The 20,248-nt window shown below is 39.4% G+C and overlaps 1 protein-coding gene across 8 annotated transcripts in view; it reads right to left on the bottom strand.

The window, feature by feature from the left end:
* Positions 1–20,248, bottom strand: part of GOLGA4 (golgin A4) — a 105,589-nt gene that overhangs the window by 23,700 nt on the left and 61,641 nt on the right. For all 8 annotated transcript variants that reach the window (XR_004528477.2, XR_004528478.2, XR_002178735.3 and 5 more), the window contains 6 exons: positions 18,717–18,895; positions 15,007–15,135; positions 12,318–12,473; positions 6,403–10,628; positions 5,728–5,849; positions 5,196–5,326 (listed from right to left, as the gene is read on the bottom strand). Coding sequence is in view for 4 of the 8 variants with exons in the window: in XM_033864552.2 (XP_033720443.1) it covers positions 5,196–5,326; positions 5,728–5,849; positions 6,403–10,628; positions 12,318–12,473; positions 15,007–15,135; positions 18,717–18,895 (4,943 nt within the window). In the remaining 4 variants the exon portion in view is untranslated. The remainder of the gene's footprint in view (positions 1–5,195; positions 5,327–5,727; positions 5,850–6,402; positions 10,629–12,317; positions 12,474–15,006; positions 15,136–18,716; positions 18,896–20,248) is intronic.

Genomic DNA, 20,248 nt, shown 5'->3' with positions numbered 1-20,248 from the left:
AACAGGTCCCAAGGCACAAAATAAAGCAACAAACCACAAGACACCTCGAAAATCTAACTTTAAATACCACTTGTCATGAAACTTAGACCAACTAAAAAAGAACGAACCCCTTCTCTCAACATAAGCAAAGCAGGGGTATCTTGTAAATAGCCTCCTTCAACATCTGCCCAAGGCACTCTAACCCAGCCTCCACTCCTAAAACACCACTGATCAGAAACTACGGTAAATCTGTAACTGCCTGCAATCCTGGTTTACTTACTGTTTTCATTCTACCATCACATATCCTGTGTGGATGTCTGTGTCAGTGTGGTCTAGTCTTGTTTGAAAGGATCACCTCTTACAGCTACTTATTCAGTTAGGTCCAGATTCTGATATGACAATCAGCTATGCCTGACATTGCCTTCGGCAGCTGGGAGATACCAATAGAAAGCAAGCCCTCTAAGAATTGGAAAAGAATCCTTGACGTGTTGTTTCTAATTTAAGAAACAGTTCTATAATTTCCTTTGTAAAAGCTTTCTGTCTTCTTGAAGGGGGAAAGAAAGCAATACTGCTTGCTCTGAAGTAAAAACAGTAAGAAAAACTAAACTGAATATTTATGCACATACATGGAAATTATGTTTTGAAGACTATTATGCCAAAACCAAATCACTAAAATACAGTAAATGTCAAAAAGAAACCAGTTTTATATCTAATGTAGCTGTAAGAGCTACTCCCTCCCAGTGAGACTGCTCTGAGGTTGGGACGAAGGCAGTCAGCTCCCTTACTTGTGAGACTCAACTCCTTTCAGATGTCACAAGCCAATCTCCCCGAATGAATGCTCCCTTTGCCCTACCAGGTGTCACTTCCTTCAAATTTACCAAGTGTCGGGCTTCCCTGGTGGTGCAGTAGTTGAGAGTCCATCTGCCGATGCAGGAAACACGGGTTCGTGCCCCGGTCTGGGAGGATCCCACATGCTGCGGAGCGGCTGGGCACGTGAGCCATGGCCGCTGAGCCTGTGTGTCCGGAGCCTGTGCTCCGCAACGGGAGAGGCCACAACAGCGAGAGGCCCGCGTACCGCAAAAAAAAAAAAAAAAATTTTACCAAGTGTCTAGTGTGTGCCAAGCACTTGGCTAGGTCCTCAAGACTAGAGATGAACAGCAAGATCCCTGCCTACAAGATGCTAATAGTCTAGAGGAGAGGACAGACACATTAATACATTCTTACACACATATGTATGTATGACAAAAGTAACATGTAAGTGAAGCAATAAAGTACCAAAGGAAGACAGGTGCAATTAATTCTATTTTAAGGGGTTTCAAAAAAACTAAGTGAAAACAATATGATGCAGAAAAGCATATTCAAAAAGCTAACTCTGGGGTAGGACAGGGAAAAAACAAGAATATATTTCATTTTTGTTTCTGTTTGCATAAGGAAACACAGGAATATTATTACATAAGAAACTAATGGTTACGTGTGGAGGGAGAAGGGGAACGGGGTGTAGAATACAGAGAAAAGTTTGGATGCAATTCTCATGATAGACCATTCTCCAAGTATACCTTTTTTTAATATTATTTTGATCTTTAAACCATGGAATACATTTGATTCAAATGTTTTTTTTCTAAATACAAGATAAATGTAAAACTTTTAAAGAAAACTGCCAAAAGAGATGACAACAGCTGCACTAACTCATGAAGTGTGAGAATGTACTCTTGAAGCACCAGGAAAAGCGTGAGCAGAGGTGGAATACAGCGAAGAAGGAGCTAAAGCTGAGCTCAGCTAGACCACACACTGACCCGGAGGATGGGGTCACCAGGACAAGGGAAGCCACTGCAGGTGTTCAGGGGAAGGGATATGATCCCCTTTTGTTTCCAGATAGACAATAACTCTGACAGGAAGAGACGAATACTTTACGGGAAAAAAAAACAAGAGCAAGGAGACCAGGCAGGAAATTAATACAGTAGGCCAGACCAAATGGAATACGGCAGCCTAGACCATGGCAGAAGCGGTGGAGTTAAGAGGAGAGGAACAGGCAATGGGAGTCAATGAAACACTACAGCTGAGAGTCTGTTACATGTTGGAGAATGTGCTGGAGATCCACAATTAAAGGGAGAAAGGTGACTTCCCTGCCTAGGAAATCAGGGAAGATAAGCAGATTTCATGTCCTAAAAAATGTGTGGATGTGGATGTGTGAGGGGCTGAGGAAGATGGGAGGCGTGAATCTAGGATGACAAAGTTCTCAGTTTCCTCCAAGCAACGGTAAGAATGTGAGCTAAGACCGTGAAAGCAAGAAAATGAAAATGTCTCTGTGCTCCACTGTGCTGTTAACAAATCATGGGATTATTTTAATGGATGAGAAAAATATAGCATTCTACAATGTCATCATTAAGACAAATCATCAATCTGATAACAGCTTTTTCAGAGGGAAAAAAAAGTACTACATAATACATACAAATCCATATAAAACTCCAATTCTGGAAATCTTTAAATTGGAGAATGGTAAGAGAATATGTCTCAGAATCAAAGCAATATGGTGTTTACCTAGAATTGGTAATACCACTTTTAGCAATATATGCTGTTTTAAAAAAAACTCTTCAAGACAGAGTATGTATTTGGATGGGGACTGCCGATTTAATCACTGGCCACCCTGTACTCTGGCTATAAGCACTTGAAATGTGACTAATCCAAACTGAGACAGGCTGCCAACGTGGAAGCACACTGAATCTCAGAGAATTAATACATATATCATTTTTATATTGACTACATCTTGCAATGATAATGTCTTGGATATAACGGGTCAGCTAACATTATTACCAAAATTAAAGTCAGCTGATTCTTTCTTTTTTTTTTTTTAATGTGAATACCAGAAAATTTTAAATCCCGTTTGTGGCTTGCATTGTATTTCTAATGGGCAGTGCTGGTCTAAGGCGCAGGAAGGGGCCTGGGGAAGAGTCCACCTGAGTCCTCTGGCCCACCCTCCACTTCCTGCCCACTTGCTCTACTTACTCCAAGCCTGAAGCTGGGAGGACCATTTATTTTCTAATAAACAGCAGATCTTCCAGGAGGAATGATACCAGAGATTAACTGCTACCTGTCTCCCTGTTCACTCACCCCTCCACCTACAGAGGCTTGTTGTGACCTTGGAAAGTGTACTGTGTGCTACCTCCACACCCCCATACACACACAATCAGAGACAGAAGTAGTTCACAAAAGGGAACACTACAGCCGTGACACAGTTTATCCCCTGCGAATGAAGCGCCCTGACTTAACTATCCAAGTTCTTTCGTTAGGGAGAAGCCTTTATAAAATATATGAAGCTACTGAAGAATCAGTGCTCTACCACTTGCCATGTGTAGTTTTAGGGAAATCATTTGACTATGCTGAACTCACTCTCCTGCTTCTGCCACACACAAAAAAACACAAAAATAGAAGATGAACCTAAACTAACTGTAATGTATCTTCCAATCCCAACATTCTCTAAGCATTCAAGAAACAACAGTAATTTTTAAAGCTTCACATAATATACCCTAGGTAAGTATAGGAAAATGTGAAATCATTCAAATTTTCTTTCACAGTGAGGTCTAAAGCTCAAAAATTACACGAAGGTAACATTTATATTCATGTATCAGGTAATTTCAGCTTTTTCAAATACATTTACAATAATTGGGACTCCCCTGGTTTGCAGTGGTTAAGAATCCGCCTGCCAATGCAGGGGACATGGGTTCAAGCCCTGGTCCAGGAAGATCCCACATGCCACGGAGCAACTAAATCCGTGTGCCACAACTACTGAGCCTGTGCTCTAGAGCCTGCACGCCACAACTACTGAAGCCCCCGCACCTAGAACCTGTGCTCTGCCACAAGAGAAGCCACCACAATGAGAAGCCCATGCACTGCAACGAAGAATAGCCCACGCACCGCAATGAAGAGTAGCCCACGCACTGCAACGAAGAGTAGCCCCTGCTCACCGTAACTAGAGGAAGCCTGCACACAGCAACGAAGACCCAGTGCAGCCAAAAATAAATAAAACTTTAAAAAATAAAATAAAATAATTACTACTAGAATCTGTTCCTGGCTCAGATTTCTACTGCTGCCATAGTCAGCTGAGGCATGATTCTCTAATTCATGCATTCCTAATCATCAAATGGTTTTTAGCACATAGTGAAATAAGGCTTGCAGTAACTAAGGAATCTGCTGGGCTTCCCTGGTGGTGCAGTGGTTAAGAATCCACCTGCCAATGCAGGGGACACGGGTTCGAGCACTGGTCCGGGAGGATCCCACATGCTGCGGAGCAACTAAGCCCATGCGCCACAACTACTGAGCCTGAGCTCTAGAGCCCACAAGCCACAACTACTGAAGTCCACATGCCACAACTACTGAAGCCCGAGCACCTAGAGCCCGTGCTCTGCAACAAGAGAAGCCACCGCAATGAGAAGCCTGCACACTGCAATGAAGAGTAGCCCCTGCTCGCCGCAACTAGAGAAACCCTGCGCGCAGCAACGAAGACCCAACTCAGCCAAAAATAAATAAATAAATATATTTAAAAAAAAAAAAAAGAATCTGCAATCCAGCAAAGAATAATTTACACTGCTTTACATTCAAAAATGTTCTGCAGTCCAAATACTCACTAGCATTCATGGCTTATCTTCATACACAAAAATGACAATACTAATCCACCACTAGAAGGATAAGTACACTGAATTTAGCCTCCAAACTACATATAAAAGATTTGGCTGATGTATTCTTTTTTTTTTTTCTATCTTTTTTTTCTCCCTTGAGAGCAACAAAACCTATGCAAATTGGGTAGGGATTAAATACAGTTAACTGGGCCTCCTGGAAAGTTCCCAGCTAAAGCTCATACATACACTACCTGTCCCAAGCACAAGCTCTCAGTTCTTAGTCTGGTGCTCTCACAATTTGGTCTGAATTTGGGAGAAAGACATAGAAGAGAATCCATTCTTCCCCTTACTAACTCACTGTTGCTTCAAGTGGCCTATATGCCTGGTTAGCAGAAACTGATCAGAAAATTACAATCCTAGCAGAAATCAATTAGACTCCTTATAAATCTGCAAACAGTAGAGAAATACTCATTTGAATAATATTGACTCCCGCCCCCAAAAAAACCTTCTACACTATAAAAAACAGGAAATCTGACAGCCTATCTTCTTTAGCACTACCATGAAATCTATTACAGTTAATTTTCAAGAGAGAAAATAAGGTACATCAAGGATTTCTTCATATCTTTTGGCTGTTCTTTTTAGATCATCTTCTTTCTCTACAATTTTTTTATATAACTGATTTGTCTCCTCTTGATGGCTTTCCAAAAGTTCAGCCTCCACTTCCTGGGCTTTATCTAATAAATGAAAAATGGACACATACAAGAAAACATATTAGGTAAGAATTAGTATCTGTACCCCAATTTATGTAAGAACCCTTGTTCCAAATTAAATTTGATTAAAATCAATTGATCAAATTGACCAAATGTACCCTTCTCACGGAGCAGAAGTGTCTTCGTTAGGTAATTAATCAGGTAATGCTTTCAGGTTCTTCCACCTGCTCCTCCCCTCTGACAGGCAAGCCACTTTCAGGCAGCACAGTTTCCCATCAGAGAACTTTCTTGGGCAAGAATCATTTTTTTCTCCAGTTTATAATTACTTTAAGCACTTAGCACAGTGTGAAAAGAATAAACTTAAATTATAAATAGTCTCTGCTGATTCTGATTTGTTTTTTAATTGAATTTAAAAGTTTACTTACCAATGGTCTCTTTTATGGTCAGTTCCAGCTCCTGTTCCTTTTGTGCCAGCTGTGTATGAAACTCCCTCACCAGCTGTTTTAGTGTGGAATTGTGCTTCAACTCAAGATCTTCCTGCTCCTGTCTGAGTACCAAAAATATGAAGAGCTAACTGCTGTCATACAACAAACAAGCTGTAAAGAGTTACCTGGTCTTCATGACAGTGTATATAGTATGACCTCAGCAATATCAACCATTTTTAAGGGAGTGTGCATCCACATGCATGTGCGTGTGCGTGTGCGTCTCCAGGCACAGAAAACTTCTGGAAGGGTAAGTAAACTATGATTAACTCTAGGGAATGGTCCTGATGATTTGAGAATTTTTACTTTCGACTTAAAATTCTTCACCATACACATCTATATAATAAAAATAAAAATATGATTTTAAAAATAATTACTGGGATATGTACCTAATAACCATGATCTCATAGGCAAGAAAAGGGTTTTTTCCCCTTAAACTGACATGGAATAACACTGCCTCTTGCCTTAAATTGTTTTTAGTTCTCTTCGGTATTTAACTTATTATATTTATGTTCGATACTAACAAATTTAGGTTGTGAAACTTAACTGTATTAGACACAAAAAAGAGATTTCATTAAAGAGGATTGCCTTAAAATATTCATACTGAAAAAAACTTACTTGATTTTCTCTTCCATTTCTTGTTCATACTCTTTCTTTATGATATCCAGTTCTTGCTGATGTTCCTTCCGCAACATTCGAAGATCTTTCTGCAGTTTAACCACCTCCTGGCTCAGCTTCTGCTTCTCCTGCTCCGTCCCTGCCAATTTAAACTCCAGGTCATTGTGCTCAGCCTCTGTGTTACTAAGCAAGCTGGGTTGGACCACATGAGATTTGGACTTTTCTTCAGCACTTTCTTCCAAAACTTCCATGGGTTTACTTTTTCCATCCATCTGTTGTTGTAGAGCCTGTAATCTTTCAAGTTTTGAGGTCAGTGCTTCAATTTCAACTCTATGTCCTTCCCTCTCTCTCAATAAGCAGGAATCCAGCTCTTTTATCTTTTGCTCCAAGATCTGACAGGTCAAATCCTTCTCCTGGAGGGCTTTCTGGACACCATCAACCACATTCTCCAAGTTCTGCTTTGCCCCTATGTTATTTTTACCTCCCTCTTCTTCCACATGATGGGATACTAACAAGGAGTATTTGGTTTTTTCTTCAAGTTCTTCTTGAAGATGCTTTATCATCACTTGATCCTCGTGTTGCTTTGCTTCAGCCTGTTCTATCTTTATTAAGAGCTCCTGGTATTTGCACTGCATTTCAGAATGAGAAGAAATTGTGCCTTCTTTTTCCTGCTCTAGCCTCTGCAATAGCTTTTCCTTTTCAATTAAATTTCTTTGTAAAACACGGATTTTTTCTTCACATGCCTTCTGCACACAGTCTTGGGATTCTGCTGCTTCTTGCTCAGTACATGTTGCCTCATTTTCTGCCGATCTGGGTGCAACTGATGTTTCTGATTGTGGTGAACTTCCCACCGACTTAAGTTTTTCTTCCAAGACATGAATTTCTTTCTCTCTTTCCTGCAATTTTGTATTTAGTTCACTCAGATGGCTTTCTCTGTCTCTTCTATACTGCTGTTCTTTCTCTTCCATTTGAGATAACAACTGCTTCTTGATGGCAGCAATTTTTTGTTCAGCTTTTTTCTTCAGTTCCCCTAATTTTGCAGCACTTTCTAACTCAAGTCTATCTTCCAATGCCTTTAACTCCTCTTCTTTGCTTTTCACAATTGAATTCACATGTTCCAATGCTTTCTTCGTAGATTCAAGTTCAGATTTCATGGAAGATGCTTGCTTTTCAAGGCTTAAGACTTTTTCTTCAGCCTCTTTAACCCTGTTGTCCTTTTCTTCTCCTAACTCTTGAATGTGTTGAAGTTTCTGAATCATTTCTTTCCGTTCGATATCCTTTTGTTGATTGTAATTTTTAAGAACTTCATTTAAGGACTCAATTTCAATTGTTTTCTGAGTAACATGCTCCTCTAATTCCACAATTCTTGCTGTTTGAGTTTTTAACTCAGTCTGTAAATTACGTTCCTTTTTCTCCATCTTGCTCTTCTTATCTTCCACTTCTCCCTTTAAATATTCAAATCTCTTCTTTTGCTGATCAAGGTCCTCCTTCAATAAAGTTATCTGCTCATCCTTTTCACTGGTTTCCTTTGTTTTTAACTCAAGCTGCATCTGCAATTCTTTACTAGTATTTTGATATTGTGTAAATCTTGACTGTGCTTTCTTCTTCCACTCTGAGAATTTGTTGGCCTGTTCAAGAGCAGAAGTTTTCTCCTTACTCAAAGTTTCAACTTTCAAAGATAAATCTCGCACCTGATCCAGCAATTCCTGTTGCGCTTCATCATGTTGCTTACTTAGTGATGAAATGGCCGCTTCGTTTTCAGTTAGGCTGATGCTGTTCTGAAGTTGAGCACTCATATCAGTTAGCTGTTTACTAAGACTACTGATCTCAGCTTTTTTTTCTTTAAGCTCTTCTTTCATCGAAGTGACAGCGTTGATGTTTTCTGATAACTCCTTCTTCAACTGAGTGATGCAAGACTCCTTTTCTGAGGCAGCCTGTTGCTGATTTCCTCCTTCCTTCTGTAAGGCTTCTTTTTCTGTCACAAGACCTTCAATATCGGCCTTCATGCTCTTAATCTGACTTTCTTTTTCTTCCAACTGATGTGCAGCATGTTGTAAAGAACTATTTAGTGTGTACTGCTCTGCTGTTAGCTGTCTCAGTTGTGCTTCTAATTCAGAAACTTTGCAAGTTTTACTTAGTAGTGCCTCCTTAACTTTAGTTGTGTGGTGTTGACAATGGGAGACCCTAGAGAGAACGGCATTAATTTTACTGCTACTAATGTTGATGAGCTCACTTGTTTTAGCTTGTAATAAGGCTTCCGCTTTCTTGGAGTAAATGTCCAGCTGAACTGCTAGCTCTTCGGACAGTTTTTTGAATTCTAAGCTTTTGTCTTCTAGGCTTTTCTTATTTCTGTCATGTGAAGATTTCAAACTCTGGAATTCTTCATCTGTGGTTTTCAGCTTCTCAGTCAACTCAGAGACCTTAAGCTTATCTTTTTCTGCCAGCATCTTCAGTTCAACTACATGCTCTTGAAGAAAAGTATTTTCCTTCTGAGAGTGATTCAGGTCAACCTCCAGCTTTTCAAGTTCAGCTTTCAGTTTAGCTTCATTCTGTGAGGCAGAAACCATGTGAGCAGCCTTCTGGTTTAACTGTTCCTGTAATTCCTTCAACACTGTATCCTGCTTAGCACCCTCTTCCTTCAGCCATGCCATTTCCTTGTTCATCTCTTCTTTTTCACACCCAAATATGAGGATCTTTTGCTTCAGTTCTGCTACCTCTTGTTCTTTTTCCTGTAACTGGATTTCATGTTTTTCCTGAAGTTCTTCAGCTCGCTGGTTAAGTTTCTGCTCCCAGACTGCTATGACATCATTGAGTTCTCTCCTGTGCACCTCAGTAAGACTTTCTATTTGCTCCTTTTGGTTTGTCTCCAATCTTGACACTGCATCATTGATTCCAGCTGAGTTAGCCTGTGCCATTTCCAAAATTCTGGCATTGAACTGTTTTTCTTTCTGACTGAGCTCCAGAGCAGTATTTTCGAGCTCTTTCTTAAGTTTGGCTTCCTGATCCAACAGTTTCTTCTTTAACGTTTCTTGCATCTCCTTTGCTTTCTGCTTAATTTTTTCTATCTTTTTCTCTTGACTTTTAAATTTGGTTTCATACTCCTCTTGCAAAACATGAATACTGTCCTCCTTGGCTGATAACTTCTGTTTGAGTATTTCAATTTCTTTGCTCTGTCCTTCTCTCATTTGTAAAATTACATTTTCCTTTTCCATTAAGAGTTGCTTTGTCTGTTCCTGCTCTATATTATCTTGAAGTTGGGACTCATAGTGTTGGGTTAAAGATTTTACTTTTTCTTCCATTTCACTATTCTGTTTTTCAAGTTGCTGCATTAAGTCCTGTACCTTGATTTTGTGAGCATCTAACTCAGCACAAACATCTTTCTTTTGAGTGACAACTTCAGCTACCTGTTTGGTAAGAAGAATTCTTTCTGTTTCCGAATCCAACAACTTCTGCTGCAACTGGGCCAACTGCTCCTCATATGTTTCTACCTGCTCATGCAAGGTGCTCTGCAGTGACTGAAAGAGCTCCAGCTTAGCAGACGCCTGCTGGAGTTCCCCTTCAGACCTTTTAACATCTGCCTCTAAATTCTCCACATGAGCCTGATGCTCTTTTAAATGCTTGTCCTTTTCTTTCAGAAGAAGCCCAAGTTGGTTAATTTCATCTTTTAATGCCTTCTCAGTTCTCTGGATAGACATCTCTTGTTCTTTAATGATGCTGTCAACGTGTTGCTGGTGATGACTTTTCTGTTCATCCAGCTTGGCCTCTAATTCCCGCTTCACTCTATCTGCTTGATCCTTTAGTACAGAAAGTTCTTCTTCTAGCTTGTCACGGGCTTTTAATACTTCTGACAGTTCAGACGATAGTGATTCCAATTCTGTTTGCTTCACATCAAGCTTTTCTAAAGTCTTTTCATTCATCTCTTCTATGTGGGCCTGAAAGAGAACCTCTCTGTCATTCAACAGTGTTACTTTTTCTTGTTCATACTTTTCTCTAAGTTTTTCCATTTCAGTCTGATGCTGCTGCTTTAAGACTTGGAGTTTTTCAGTCCAAAGGTTATCCTGCTGATGCTGCAGACTTTCCAATTCTGTCTTGTGTTTTTCAACCATGACTGTAATTTCTTTATTGTGCTTATTTTTTTCAGCTTCCAAATGAACAGTTAAATCTTCTGACTGATTTTTATTCTCTTGCAAGCGTTTTTCCAAAGAACTTTCTAATTCAAGAATTCTCTGTTAATGAAAACAGATGTCTTTTTATTAAAGTACATTTGTTAGCAATGATATATATGACACGATGTCTACACCTACTTAAAGATTAAAATTTAGATAAACAACTTTACATATCTTACCAAACTCTAGAAAGGACAAAGAATCTGTGCTCAATTCCTAAACGAACCATATAATAAAGAAAAGATTCTATTTTTTACACAACTCAAAATTCCAGATTCTTTCTACCTATTTGGGTAACTATTTCAACTACCTGTTTTTTCAAGAATATTCTGAATGGATAGTGAAAAAGAAATCAATCATAACATAGATAATAGTAACTGCTGGTAGAAAGATGAGTATTTTTTTCTGTTTTGTTAAAAGGCCTATAATAGTATTCTATTACTTTCATAACTTAATTCTGGAAGAAAAATAACGTATCTGGCTCTTACCCCAAAAATTATTACTTAGAAGACATTTTTCAAAAAGAAGGAACTTACACAAATTTTACCAAAGTAATTTACAAAAAGTAATAGTAAAATGATTATCTCATGAAAATATCAACCTTGACTGAAAGGAAAAGAGCTAAGGAATGTCAAGGCATTGTAAGGAATGTAAGGCAGAGCCAAGGAATGTCAAAGCTGGAAAGGTCTTAAGAAATTACCAAATATCAATCTCTTCAGGTGACAGGTAAGGAAATTAAGGTATAATTAATTCACAAAGCTAGTAAGTGAAAGATCTAGGCCTCCTGAGTACCCATTCCTCTCTACCATGCCACCTTACAGAAATGTTGGAAGTGGGAAAATAAAATACAGTTTAGAAATAGGGGTAAGAGGGCTTCCCTGGTGGCGCAGTAGTTGAGAGTCCACCTTCCGATGCAGGGGACACGGGTTCGTGCCCCGGTCCGGGAAGATCCCACGTGCCGCGGAGCGGCTGGGCCTGTGAGCCATGGCCGCTGAGCCTGCGCGTCCGGAGCCTGTGCTCCACAGCGGGAGAGGCCGCAGCGGTGAAAGGTCCATGTACCACAAAAAAAAAACAAAAAAACAAATCCCTTATAGAAATTGGGGTAAGAAGTGTGACTGTGTCACTGTCTAAATCAGAGCAAAAAGGCTAAAAAGTCTAAATAACATCAGTCAGTTTATTCAAAATAGGTCGAACATTTCATATACTGTTCAGGGGAAGGACAGAGGGATTTTAAAATGTGCACACGGAGATATATATACTAACATGCTCACCACAGGACTATTTATAATATGGGAAAATTGGGGAAAAGTTAAATGTCAAAGGAGAGCAATGGGGTAACTAAACTGTGATATAAACAGAGAATGAATTATGTCCAGGGCGTGGCATGAGATGAAGCTGAACAGGCAGGAAGGTGTCAGGGCAAGTGCTGCGTACAAAATGAGGCCACTTCCTAAAGATGAAAGGTGAGTAAGCAGTGGAGCTAAGATGCTGCACAGCCTGAGGGCAAAGAATCAGAGCGAGTGGCTGACAGAAATACAGCCAGCTAAAGGCAGGTCAGGAGCACCATGTAGCAGACATCAAAACCACTCCCATGAACAGCTCTTACTACCTAATAATGAATGGAGTGCATGTATATGTAAATCTAAAACAAAAGCTTCTCTACAACCTTATATTGACTGCAGAGATAACAACAGTTTTCCTATACAAGCAGTTCCATAGCTGTGGAACCTGAAGAGTATTTAAACTTACAGTTCTGTAAGTCTCTGCTTCTTGCTGAAGGTCCCAAAGTTTGTTTTCGCTCTCTGTGAGGATTGCCTTCTTCTGCAGCTCTAACTCTTCCAAGGCCAAAGATTCTTGCTCTTCTTTTTCTTGAGTGATCTTCAAATATTCAGACTGACTTTTTTCCTGTGCCAAAAACAGTAACACCACCTTAGACCCACGTAGATCTTCAGCATTCCCAAAGCACTGCCACAGGAATCATTCATTTCATTTGATCCTCACACCAGCCCTGCGAGGTAGGCAGTATCATTACCTCTCTTCCCACACCCTGGTCTGCAGAAATAAGGCACTGTGGCTTTTTCCGTGTGATCTGGCCAATCTTTGCCACAATCACTATTGATATGAAAAATTTTGTTCCAGTAACCCCTACTACGTCTGCTATTTTTTCACTACTTAAAATGTTTTGCAAAATATCACTGAATGTGCAGGGTCACACAATTGTTACTACCTCTTCTCTGCATGCCAGTTTGGTATTTCAAGTCTAGCCTGAGAAATTTATATGATTTATGAGAAATACCTCACTATAATAGGGAACCCCATACAGAAAAGCAAATCAAAATTAGAAGATTACATGTGAATATATGGATTAGATCAAGGAAATACTTATAAAAGCCTATGTATGTCTTCAGATGGTCTGGCCCTGAAAAGCTTCTTCTTTGACTGTCCTTAGTATATATCAGCATTCATATTAATACTGTTTACTGTTCTGAAAAGAGAAGCTCCAGAGAGCACTTTTGACATTTAGTGACTTTGGACTCCAATTAAGTATACTTCTCTATACCTATTGCTTAGGGTTCATGTGGCCAACAGTAATATTTTCAGTCCATTTCACTCTGGTGAAGCATATTGCCTTAAGTAAAGATTTTGTACCATATTATAAGTAGATTGATAAGAAAATATTAGTTTCTATAACATCAATTTAAAAACATCACTTAAAAATGTTATATTGTTTAATGTAAACTATATGTTAAATGCATCTCTATCTATGTCCATAAATATAAAAGAAGAAATTTTAATAGTCTGAAGAATTTTGATTCTCAACTCCAAGCTAACTCCTCTGAGAAACTAGGTAGGAAGGGGAGTGGAAAGGGGTGAGAGCATGTGCACATACGTGTTTTACGTGTGTCTGTGTCCTGTGCTCGCCAGTGGGAATATGTCTGAATATATCAGTTCCCGAACACAGTATTAACAAGGCCAATGTTCAAGGCTCAGTGCCCCCAATTACTCCAGCATGAAAACCCACAACAGGTCTTTATGACTTGAATTTTTAGCATCATTCCCAGCTTCATTTAGGTCCTTAATGTCTCGCTTTGTTCCTTTATTTCCTTGTCCCTATTTTAAATGTATGCTATCGTGTTATAGTTTTTAAGTACTCTTGTAAACAATTTTAAATCCTTTTTGGACCAACAAAGAATACAAATATGTACCCGTACAGGTGTACATTTCACAACCACGGACTAAACCACTAACCTCAGCCAACAGCACTGTCAAACCATGTGCCTGTTGGCCCCACAGAGATTAGAGAACTCCCTGACTCAGTTCAAGGATCACAGCTGCTGGAAATCCTCAGAGCCCCAGTTCCAGCTGAGAGTGAAAAAAAAAATGTGTAAAAGAAAGGAGATTAAAGGGACTTCCCTGGTGGTCCAGTAGTAAAGAATCTGCCTTCCAATGCAGGGGACTCAGGTTCGATCCCTAGTAGGGGAATTAAGATCCCACATGCTGGGGGCAACTAAGGCCGCATGCCACAACTACTGAGCCCGCGCGCTACAACGAGAGAGCTCGTGTGCCGCCAACTACACAGCCCACAAGCGTTGGAGCCCACGCGCCAAAACCAGAGAGAGAAAACCCGCACGGCACAACTAGAGAGAAGGCCGCATGTCTCAACAAAGATCCTGTGTGCCACAACTAAGACATGATGCAGCCAAAAAAAAAAAAAAAAAAAAAAGGAGATTAAAATTATAAAAACTATTTCTCATCCTTTCATACTAAAAGTATTTTTTAATTATACATATTATCTCATGGATAATACCTTCATATAAAAACAGTAAACTACATTTTCAGCATTAATACTTCACAGTTCAAGAGAAAAAATTTTTTGCTTTAAACTTCCAAATTATACTACTCCAACAAATCTTTCTATCTTTGCTTTTCTGGTTATTGTTTTAGTTAGTTCAGTCAGTTTTCACATTTTACTTTATCTTTTTAAACATCATATGGATTGAAAATTACTGAAATTATTCTACTTAAAATGAAAACTACTTGGTCATTTTCATTTTGTCTTCTTTAAAATGCATTCAGGCAAACTCTCTGAACCTTAAGCTCTGATACATTCAGTCTGGTGAGTTTTTAGACATTCTTCCTAAGTTACGCAGTCGCTGCTTCAGTTACCCTATGTTCCCCTTTACTTCTCCCTAATCACAGCCTACAGCCAGGGTGAGAGGAATGATAAACAAACTGATTAATGAAAGCTTGTTAGATGAGAAAATTTAATTTTCAGATAATACTAAATTAACAAGCTCTGACAGCCTCGTTCCTGCCTCCGGCCAACCCTCTCTGCATACTCAAATGTTAAGGCTGCCAATAGCGTGACCTCAAGCTGGGAGGCAGGGGTGAGGGGCTGACAACTTTATAATGTGGCCAAAACAAAATAGGTACTTACAAGAGCTACTTTCATTTGCTCCTGAAATTCCCTTTCTTGGGTCTGAAACTTCTTAGTCAGTTCCTGCTCTTTGCTGGCCAGCTCCTCTTCATGAAGCTTCTGTAATTTTGCAATTTGTTCTGAGGATTTCTGAAACGCAACCAAATAGTTAAAGTGAGACACCCAGAATAAAATATGTTAACTCTACAACTAAATAATACTTCATTATAATCAAGTTAATAGCTTCTTAAGAGGAAAAATTGGAACATATTTCCCACATAAATCAAAAGTCACCAAACTCTTGAGAGTTAAAAGAAAAACCAATAAAGTGTTGCTCCTCATTTAAGACAAAGAGAGCTGCAGCTGCAATGGTCAGTTCCTATGGGGTTGAAGCTCCAATTCCACATCATACAAAGATGTTCCCCACCAATCAGGATAGGGAAGCACAGTAGGAGGAATAAGGATGCTCTCAGAAAGGGCACTCCACCATGGTCAAGGTGTTGTGGCTACACCCATCTATTTATGCCTAGCTTTCCAGGCATGTACTACTACTTATTAAAAAGTATTGGGCTGGGCTTCCCTGGTGGCACAATGGTTGGAAGTCCGCCTGCCGATGCAGGGGACGCAGGTTCGTGCCCCGATCCGGGAGGATCCCGCATGCTGCGAAGCGGCTGGGCCCGTAAGCCATGGTCACTGAGCCTGCGCTCCGCAACGGGAGAGGCCACAGCGGTGAGAGGCCCACGTACCACAAAAAAAAAAAAAAAAAAAAAGTATTGGGCTTCCCTGGTGGCACAGTGGTTGAGAATCTGCCTGCTAATGCAGGGGACACGGGTTTGAGCCCTGGTCTGGGAAGATCCCACATGCCGCAGAGCAACTAGGCCCGTGAGCCACAACTACTGAGCCTGCGCGTCTGGAGCCTGTGCTCCACAACAAGAGAGGCCGCGATAGTGAGAGGCCTGCGTACCGCGACGAAGAGTGGCCCCCGCTTGCCACAACTAGAGAAAGCCCTTGCACAGAAACAAAGACCCAACACAGCCATAAATAAATTAATTTATTTATTAAAAAAAAAAGTATTGACCTTGTTCTTTCTTGAATAGGAGGACTCAATCTTATAAAAATGTCAAATCACCCTAAATAAATTCAAAAATTTAATATAATCAAATAAAACAAAATGAGGGAAGGCCCACTGGACAAAATAAACATGCAAGAATAGCTGATCTCTTCTGAAAAATAAGAATAACAAGGAGAGGCTACCAAATAGTAGAACATTATAAAACTAAAACATATTATAAAACTGGTATTAGTGTAATACCAGCACATAGTCAGACAAAGCAGTGGAACAGCACAGAGAATCCAGAAGGCCCATACGTAGCACTACAATAATTTACTATGTAATAAAGGTAGTATGGCATGTCAGAAGGGAAAACATGGGCTATTAAAGAAATGATTTGAAGGCTACTGGGTAGTCATTTGGAAAAAATTTAAGTTGGATCCCTACCTCACTCCTCACACTAAATAAATTTCAGTTGGATCAAAGATTTAACCATAAAAAATGAAAACATAAAAGTGTTAGATGAGAGCGCTCCCCTGGTGGCGCAGTGGTTAAGAATCCGCCTGCCAATGCAGGGGACACGGATTCGAGCCCTGGTCTGGGAAGATCCCACATGCCGCGGAGCAACTAAGCCCATGTACCACAACTACTGACCCTGGGCTCTAGAGCTGTGAGCCACAAGTACAGAAGCCTGCACACCTAGAGCCCATGCTCTGCAACAAGAGAAGCCACCATAGCGAGAGGCCTGTGCACCACAACAAAGAGTAGCCCCTGCTCACCTCAACTGGAGAAAAGCCCGTGCACAGCAATGAAGACCCAACACAGCCAAACACAAATAAAATAAAATAAATAAATAAAAAAAAAAAAAAAAAAAAACTTGGTGTGATGGAAGGCAAAGTTATCAGGTCTGGGGATGGAGAAATGGGAAGATGTTGGTCAAAGGATACAAAAGAAAAAAAAAAGTGTTAGATGAGAAAAATAAAAAAAAATTTTTCATCTCAACTGAGAATGTGTTTTTAAAGCAGAACAAAATCCAGATAGCATTTAAGGAAAAGAAAACTTTCTGCATAGCCAAAAAAAAACCCAAAACAAAAGCAAATCATAAACAAAGACAACAAATAACAAACTGAGAAAATTATTTGGATAAACGCACCTTATATCCAATGGCTAATTCTTACTATAGGTAAAAAGCTTCTACAAATCAGAAAAAGACCAACAGCCCAAGAGGAAAATGAATCAAGGATCTGATCGGGCGACTCAAAAAGGAAAACTATAAATTCCTGTAAACATACAAAAACATGTTTGTCATACTGGTAAGAGACATGCATATTAAAACTACAGGACTTCCCTGGTGGCGCAGTGGTTAAGAATCCGCCTTCCAATGCAGGGGACATGGGTTCGAGCCCTGGTCCGGGAAGATTCCACATGCCGCGGAGCAACTAAGCCCATGCGCCACAACTATTGAGCCTGCTCTCTAGAGCCCGTGAGCCACAACTACTGAGCCCACGTGCTACAACTGCTGAAGCCCAAGTGCCTAGAGCCCATGCTCCACAACAAGAGAAGCCACTGAAGTGAGAAGCCCACGCGCACTGCAATGAAGAGTAGCCCCTGCTCAACACAACTTGAGAAAAGCCCACGCGCAGCAATGAAGACCCAGTGCAGCCAAAAATAAATAAATAAATAAATTTATTAAAAAAAAAAAACTGCAGTGATGTCATTATTTTAACTTAGCTTGGAAAGATAAAAACATTCAGGTAATACCATCTTTGTGAGGGGGGGAACATATTCTAATACATTGCTCATGAGTATAAACTGTCCTCCACTGAGCTTGTAGCAACTATCCAATAATTATAAATACACGTAATTTTTTCCTAGATTCCACTTCTAGGAATCTATTCTAAAGAAACACAGATGTGAGCAAATACGATAAGGATATTCACAATTTCCAACAGTAAAAACTGAAAGCCTAAATATCCATCAGCAGAAGACTGATTAAATTATGAGCTATTCATACAATGAAGTCCTGAGCAGTCTTTAAAACAAATGGGGCATCATTATCAACTCAATAATAAAGAACAACCTCCATGACAGATTATTAAGTGGAAAAGCAAAATACAGATCAGTAAAAATAACATGCCATCTTTTGTGTTTAAAAGATAAATAAATAAATAGACTCCCGCGGTGGTCCAGTGGTTAAGAATCCACCTTCCAATGCAGGGGATGTGGGTTTCATCCCTGGACAGGGAACTAAGATCCCATATGCCGCGGGGCAACTAAGCTCACGTGCCGCGACTACTGAGCCTGCGCGCTCGCGCACCACAACTAGAGAAAAGTCTGCGCACCACGACAGAAGATCCCACACGCCACAATGAAGATCCCATGTGCTGCAAGTAAGACCCAATGTAGCCAAATAAATAACTTAGTTAATTAATTAAAGAGAGGATTAGAAAACATAAGAGAGAAATTATATGCAGAGACTATCTCTGGGAAGTATAGCCAAAAAGGTACACATTCATTTCTCTATCAAAGTGCTTTTTTCCTATAATCTAAACATCACGAAATGATCAAGGTCTCAAACAAAATACAAATTAACTCTTCTTTACTATCAAAGATGTAGAAAGAGCCTAAGACTTAAGTTTCAGCACTGCCGTAGCCCATTTCAATCCAGAATTATTCTTACTTTCATTACATGAACAACCTCCTGTTTCACGTGGCCTAATTCTTGTTGAAGTCTGTTACGCTCCTCCTCACTTGTTTTTTCAATGGCTTTTATTTGCTCCTCCATTTCTGCTTTCATTTTTCTCCGTGCTTCTTCTGTTTTTTGGGCTGTACTCAAGGCTTTTTCAAGTTCCTCAAAAGCTATAATGAAAACAGCAGAAAACAAGTATCTCAAGAAATACTATCATTGAGCTAAAGTGTTTTACATTCAATTTATGGAAACTAAGAGCAGCAGTAGCAGAAGAGGTTAAAAAACTCATCACTGTTTTAAGCCAAGAGATATTTGAGTAGTTAAAAGCCACAGAAATGTCCAGTCACTGAAAGCAATTTGTCATTGAGTTCTGGATTCAGATCTTAAGATTGCTTATATGAACTTAAGCTCAGAAGTTAGAAAAAATATTAGAAAAAATATTAAATTACTAAAGATTGCCCACTCTCCCCACAAGTGTCCTTATGGATAGCAAATTCAAAGAAATGAAGACTTGTACCTACTTCTGTAGTATATAATTCCAATTGCTTTTTTGTTTGTGATGCAGTTCTTATCTAATTATCTAATTATTATCAATTATCTAATAATTATCTAATTATTATCAATAATTAGGTAATACTATTATATACTCACTAGGACATTTTTAAGAATGAAAAAATTATTCTTTGACTAATCTTATTTTTAAAAACCTCTTAACCATATGATAACAGCAGGGTTTTTTTTTAATATTTACTGTCTGAATCACATATTTAAACAATGTATTTTGATATGAAACCTACTACTGTGTAAGTTTCGAATTAGTGTAGTTAACTAGAAAGAAATCTTTACCTGATTCAACGTGTATAAAAAGGCACTACCAGCAGGGAGTTCTTGGGTGAAATAAGTAAGAATGCAGGCCCTTAATAAACAATCATCTAGGCTAGAGTAGTAAGATCTTTAAGGACAGCTCATCTAGTATCAAACAAAGTCATATATGATGGGTGCAAGAGCTGGGTAACTTTACACCAAAATATATATGTGTGTGTGTTTATGTATATTTGTATGTATATGCATGTGTGTGTATATATGTTTGTGTGCACTGCACATGTGTGCAAACATACACTTTCCCTCTCTCTCCCCTTCTTTCTCTCTCTACTGACAGAACAGTAGCCTGTGAAAATCCTACGGCTATTATCATCCTAGACTATTTCCTTTAGTCCTCACAGACTAGAAGACACCAGACTTCCCTTTACCAAAGAGACGAACTATAAATAAAACATCAATTTTCAAGATGGGTTTTAATCCTTTTAAGAAACATATATCCAGAGGTGACAGTTCATTGACATGTGTAGTATTTTCACTCCCAGTGGTATAAGAAATGTGGAACTTCAACCTATGATATCTCATTTAAAAGCCCCTTTATTAACCACAATTTGACTTAACAGACAGTGGTTTGGGCAAAGGAATTGCATACCTGAAGCAAACACGTATTCTAAAGCATTTTCTTAATGATGAACTGTAGTAGG

The sequence above is a fragment of the Tursiops truncatus genome, chromosome 10 (assembly GCF_011762595.2).
Source record: "Tursiops truncatus isolate mTurTru1 chromosome 10, mTurTru1.mat.Y, whole genome shotgun sequence".
Classification (NCBI taxonomy): Eukaryota; Metazoa; Chordata; class Mammalia; order Artiodactyla; family Delphinidae; genus Tursiops; species Tursiops truncatus.
Note: the sequence above shows the minus strand (reverse complement) of the source record. Positions and strands in the feature narration are given on the sequence as shown.